Genomic DNA, 6131 nt, shown 5'->3' with positions numbered 1-6131 from the left:
TTTACTTTTCTTAGTTCTCTGAAATTAACTGTGTTCCAAAAAAAAAAAAAATGAAATTTTGTATAAATTTACTTAAACAATTGCTATTCATCCTATACTGACAATTACTTTGATTTCATAGGAAAAATAATCTGTTGTATTTGTAATGTAGCTATAGATTAATTTTGAATATTGATTACATATATATTACAAATATTTAAAATAAAATTTAAAAAAAAATTATAAAAATATTCAATAATAGTTGCTTTTCACCTTACAAATAGGACTTTTTACAAAGCTAATATTAACTCATTTTGTCTGTCTGGGTAGAATATTGTACACATTATTTCTCCAAATTCCTATTCTCAAATCAAGTTGAATCTTTGCACAATTTTTTATTATCATTGAGAACACATGAATAAAAAAAGATAATTAGGTCATTCACTTAATTTAAACTAACAATAGTCTATGGAAGTACTTGAATAACTCATCATCACGTCTGCCTTTCATCATGGTGGCTCAAGACCTTTTTTTGAAAACCCTTTTGAAAAGGCAGCACAGAAACATTTTTGCCAGATGTATAAAATAATTACTAGCTTGTTGGCCATAGTGGGAAAACCCTAATTTGACTGCTATAACATTTCAAAGTATAAAAAATGTTCCTTTTTTTTTTTTTTTTTTTTTTAAAGTAACACTCATAAGTAATTAAATACAAAATAATTGCTCTATAACATATAGAAAGGAGGATGTCTTTTTTTTTTTTAAATAGTATTTTTTATATTTTTCTTATAGCACGTAAACATCAAGCATTACCCTCCCTTCTCTCTGCATTCTTTTGACTGATGAAATATATGCAACAGACACAGGGAAAAGGCATTTCTGCCGCTCAAAATTCAAGAAATTGTTTGGTTCTGGGGCTTTCCTCCCTTATACTACTAGCTGGATAAGGAGGGGGGGGGGCATCAAAAAAAAAGATTGCAAAAAACTGCCTTATACAAATGATACACCAGTCCTGGCATCTACACAAACTAGGAAAACTTTTTAACCAATAATCTGGACTACCTATTTCACTAGCCTACACTGCCCTACACTAGCATTTAAGTATCTTATATGAAGATGAAAATTATCTTTATCTAAAATAAGCATGAAGTACAAAATATTCAATGCATAACATTTTATCTACAAATTAAAGAAAAGATTACTTCATATAGAAGCCAAAAGATTACCTCATATAGAAGCCAATACATTTGTATCTTGCTAAACAAGCTAAAAAGACCTTTATAATAATTCTCCTATGGCAGTCTATGAGAATGTCAAGATCTTTTGGAAAATCTATGAAGCAAAATTATCAGAACCTTAAAACATTAGTCATTTGATAACTTCTGCTGCCTGTAATTGGTCATCCTAAAGGCCTAACTTGCTTAGACTTAGAACCTCCTGTGTAGTTCAGCCCATTGTACAGCAAGCTGCAATTCATTTTGTGCAAACCTTAATATTTTTATGCAAATCACTGTAAACTTTTAAAAAGATTTACTGTTGCAGGGGTTAGGGCTGTATAAAAAAAAAAATTTCCATTGTTTGGGGTTTTTAAAAGTAATCTAGTTCATATTGTTACGCTTTCAAATGATACACCAGTTTTTTAATGCTGTATAAAAAATATATTCCATTGGGTGACACACAACGCTATGTGACTTCTACTAGTGTGGTTGACCAATCTACCAATTATGAAATTTCACTTCCTAGTTCTACTAAGATGCTTTGTGTTCCAACAAAATGAAGAGAATGTCTTGTCATCTCTGTAAATTATGTGCTGGCAGTGGGACCTGGATATAAACAGATCTTAGGATGTAACCTAGTAATTTGGCTTGCAGGGATAAAAAGCAACCATTAGCATATGAAAGTTTAATTTACATAATTATTGTGCTTAGCATTCCTCAAAACTTGACCAAAGAGCTAAAATGTCAAGGCCAGAAGGAAAGCACTTGGACATATAGGCTGCAGTGCAATATAAGCATTCCAAGCATGAGTCTATTTAGCTTTATAGCATAAAGTGATTATGTTATTTAGATTGATTTTTGATTTAAGGCATATCGGCACAATTTAGGCCATGTCGTGCCTGATTATGTTATTTAGTGTCTTAGATGATTACATGACATTTTCAAACTCAAGACACTAATAAATAGTTATACCGGTACTTTAAAAATATAAGGTGATCTGAGCATACTGCTACATCTTTGATTAAATTTAGCAGTTGTGTAGCCCACATGACAGATACAAATCAATAATTTGTTTAAATTGTAGAAACAATATTTCATTCTGTATTACTACAGGCTAGAAATGTAATAAACTAGGTATTTATATAGGTATAGTCCTTAGAGAAAAAAAAAATTTCATTTGCAACTTCTCTTGACTGAAGATGCCACATCCAGTCATTAGGTATTTTAAATCCTTTTCCAACTTTTTGGTGTGGACCCCTCCTTAATGCTTGCTCTCCATGAGTATTTTATCCTGTCTCCAAACTGTTGATGTCAATTATCAGTTTCATGTTGCACATGCACAATTCATTGATGTGGATTACCTGCTGCTTTCCTACCCTCCATTACACCAACTATTTCTAAAGCTAAGACATTCTCCAAGATGCCATTTAATAAACTTTACAAATGATAAGAGTTTCAAAACAATCTTAATCATTAACCAAAAAGAAACTATTTTTGGGGTTTGCTAAATTTGTAAAATAAAATAAAACGTTTTTTTTTAAAAGTTCCTGTTCTGTAGTGTAGTTCATCTAACAATCTTTAAATGATTTAATGGAAGATGATATGACCATTCCAGTTTACTAGATCAACTTTTTCCCATAAAAAAGAAACGTAAATAAAACACAACACAAATATAATAGAGTAAAAACAATTTATTGAAACAAAGTCTTTACCTGAAATAAAACAATATCAACAATAACCCTAGTTAAAGCAAAATGCGTTTTAAAAAAACTTATGTGACATTACACTAATTACAAACTTTAGTTAGTTTCCTATGTTAAATAATGTCATTCAAACTACAAAATTTTATTAGTTTCCTATTAGTTTCTACTAACTACAGCCATAGAGGATGACAGTGCCAACAATCAGATCTTTAGAAATTATTGTTAATATCTTAAGTTTTTGTTTTTTTTTTACATTTGTATAATATAATATAAAACATTTATATATTTATAATACATGCTTATATATAAAACATATATAAATTCATTTAAAAAATGCCACACAATGAAGGCCAAATCACAAATATGACAAGCCAATACAAATAAAAACTAAATACATATAAAATTTATTATTATTCAAGTAAAAGTCTCTATAACAAGTGATGTGACCCTGATGACTTGGATCTCCACTTTGTATGGTACTACTGATTTCTAAGTTCATTATACAACTATTCATTTACTTATCTGATAAAATCATTCAACAGTATAGTATATACATAAAAGAAGAAAGTCATTAAAATATTTTTTTTCATCACAGTTAAACTTTTTTTGGGGTTTTATTTACACTGACTATTTACATAGCTGTATCTGTGCTAGGATATACTTTCTGCCATGTCCAACATAGTCTGAGACTTGAGCTGGGGAATGCTGGAGATTTTCATGAACTTTGTACTAGCAAATTTGGTCTTGATGGCCTGCAAGAGAAAAGGAATGGAGTACAGAGTTTCATAAACGCTACATAAAAACTAAAATAATTCATACAAGGTAAAAAAATGATGCACAAGGACTGTAAATTGCTTTGAAGTATCCTAGGAACTTTTACAAAATGGTGCAGTCCAGTATAGATGATTGATGGAGTTGTTATATAAGTACCGATATATTACAAGGTTTCAATCACCACTTTAAAAAACAATTTGTAAACATAATATACAACATATATATATATACATACACAAGTTTATCAATAGAATGAAAATACGGAACTATATTTTTTTTCTCTTTAAAGTCATTGGATTATATAAGCAGGAATTAACAAAAAGAGAATGTTTAAAAATCAAATCCTACAGTTATAATGCTTAAGTTTTCAGCTTAATGAGGTGTAATAAGGGGAATAAAATTAAAATATTTACTCAGTGAGACAATGGCTCAAATAAAAATATTTGCCTTGATCAGCAGCTCCCAATGTGTGTCTGTCACAAAGTAATGCACCCCCCCACCCTCAAATTTAATATACTCCATAATAATACTCTTGTAGATTCAAAAGAAGAAAATACTTACTGTCAGTTTACTTGTTTCAGCTTTCACTACAAGCTGGGCCAATCTTTTAGATAGAGACTTCAATTCAGTTTCCTCAAATTTGGAGTAATGCTTCAAGGTAGCTGTCTGTAAAACACATTTTGATACACATGTTAATAAAGTATGCACTAAAAATGAAGTTCCCTACATCTGGTATTCCAAACCCAATTTATCACTCAGTTCTCTAAAAAAAAATAATGTCAAAAACGAAAGAAAAAAGACTGCATTTTTAGACTAAATCAGTAATACAAACAATAATGGTCAACAGTTTAAGTCACCCTGTTACAAGTGGAGGGCCTATAGGTGTGTACATGTTAGGCTTTAATGCTTTAAGCATAGACTATAGACTAGATCTTGCCTGTCTTCAGTTGAAACAATGAGAGGAAACATTTCTTCACTGCCTGAAGTGACATAATGACAGGTGAAATGCTGGCTTGACCACACAAAATGGGTGGTGATCATTAGATCATAATGCCTAGATTTGATTTTTTTTCCCATTAAAAAAAAAAATATTGGGTACAAATCAGGGTTCATAGCCAATTTCATGAATGATTTTCCAGGTATTTTCCAGGTTTTCAAGGTAGAGTTTTAGATTTTCAAGGTATGCATCGCGCCATAGCAAGCAATATATATGTATATATATTTACATACATATGACATAAATATGTAAAAAGAATAATATATATATATATATATAAATATTAAATTTAAAAACCCTCATTAAAATGTATGCTGATAAGTTGAAATCATACCTCCAAAAAAAAAATGAATTCATCTCTAGTGTTTCCTAAGCATTTAAATGCAACTTTTTAATAGATTAGAAAACACAAACAAGCTTGCACTACAGAAGAATAACTTTTTTAAAAAAAGATGTAATTCAGCTAAAACTGTCGCAATCTGAAGTTGAAAATTTTCTTAAATTGACATAGATTTGTAAAAATAATATTTCATTCTTACTATAGCAGTTGACTTGCTTTCCATCAGTTTTAAGTAAATTACAACCAAAATAACTCTACGGGCTACGAAATATTTTCGTTAAATCTACAGTAGATCTAGACTCTAATTTAAGTCACTAAATTCGCGGACTTTTCACGGATTAGCGTAAATTAAGTCTAGATCTAAGTCTAAGTCACTATATTCGCGGACTTCACTGAATCACCGTAAATCTAGTCCCTAAAATTCGCGGACTTTTCACAGCTGTTTGCGAATTATTTTCACTGAATCTACTGTAAATCTACAGTCTATATCTAAGTCACTAAATTCGCGGACTTTTCACAGCTGTGAGAGAATTATCTTCACTCTTCTATTCTATTCGGGGACTTTTTTCGAATTATCTTCACTGAATCACCGTAAATCTAGTCCCTAAAATTCGCGGACTTTTCACAGCTGTTTGCGAATTATTTTCACTGAATCTACTGTAAATCTACAGTCTATATCTAAGTCACTAAATTCGCGGACTTTTCACAGCTGTGAGAGAATTATCTTCACTCTATTCTATTCGGGGACTTTTTTCGAATTATCTTCACTGAATCACCGTAAATCTAGTCCCTAAAATTCGCGGACTTTTCACAGCTGTTTGCGAATTATTTTCACTGAATCTACTGTAAATCTACAGTCTATATCTAAGTCACTAAATTCGCGGACTTTTCACAGCTGTGAGAGAATTATCTTCACTCTATTCTATTCGGGGACTTTTTTCGAATTATCTTCACTGAATCACCGTAAATCTAGTCCCTAAAATTCGCGGACTTTTCACAGCTGTGTGCGAATAATTTTCACTGAATGTACCGTAAATCTACAGTCTATATCTAAGTCACTAAATTCGCGGACTTTTCACAGCTTTGAGAGAATTATCTTCATTCTATTCTATTGGATTAGC

At 30.8% G+C, this 6131-nt stretch overlaps 1 protein-coding gene across 1 annotated transcript in view; it reads right to left on the bottom strand.

The window, feature by feature from the left end:
- Window positions 1–2869: 2869 nt before the first annotated feature.
- Window positions 2870–6131, bottom strand: part of LOC106074749 (G2/mitotic-specific cyclin-B-like) — a 28089-nt gene continuing 24827 nt past the window's right edge. Inside the window, exons 7-8 of the mRNA XM_013235587.2 lie at window positions 4235–4339; window positions 2870–3651 (exon numbers count right to left, since the gene is read on the bottom strand). Of these exons, the coding sequence (XP_013091041.1) occupies window positions 3550–3651; window positions 4235–4339 (207 nt within the window). The 3' untranslated portion in view covers window positions 2870–3549. The remainder of the gene's footprint in view (window positions 3652–4234; window positions 4340–6131) is intronic.

Source organism: Biomphalaria glabrata, chromosome 1 (assembly GCF_947242115.1).
Source record: "Biomphalaria glabrata chromosome 1, xgBioGlab47.1, whole genome shotgun sequence".
Lineage (NCBI taxonomy): Eukaryota > Metazoa > Mollusca > Gastropoda > Planorbidae > Biomphalaria > Biomphalaria glabrata.
Note: the sequence above shows the minus strand (reverse complement) of the source record. Positions and strands in the feature narration are given on the sequence as shown.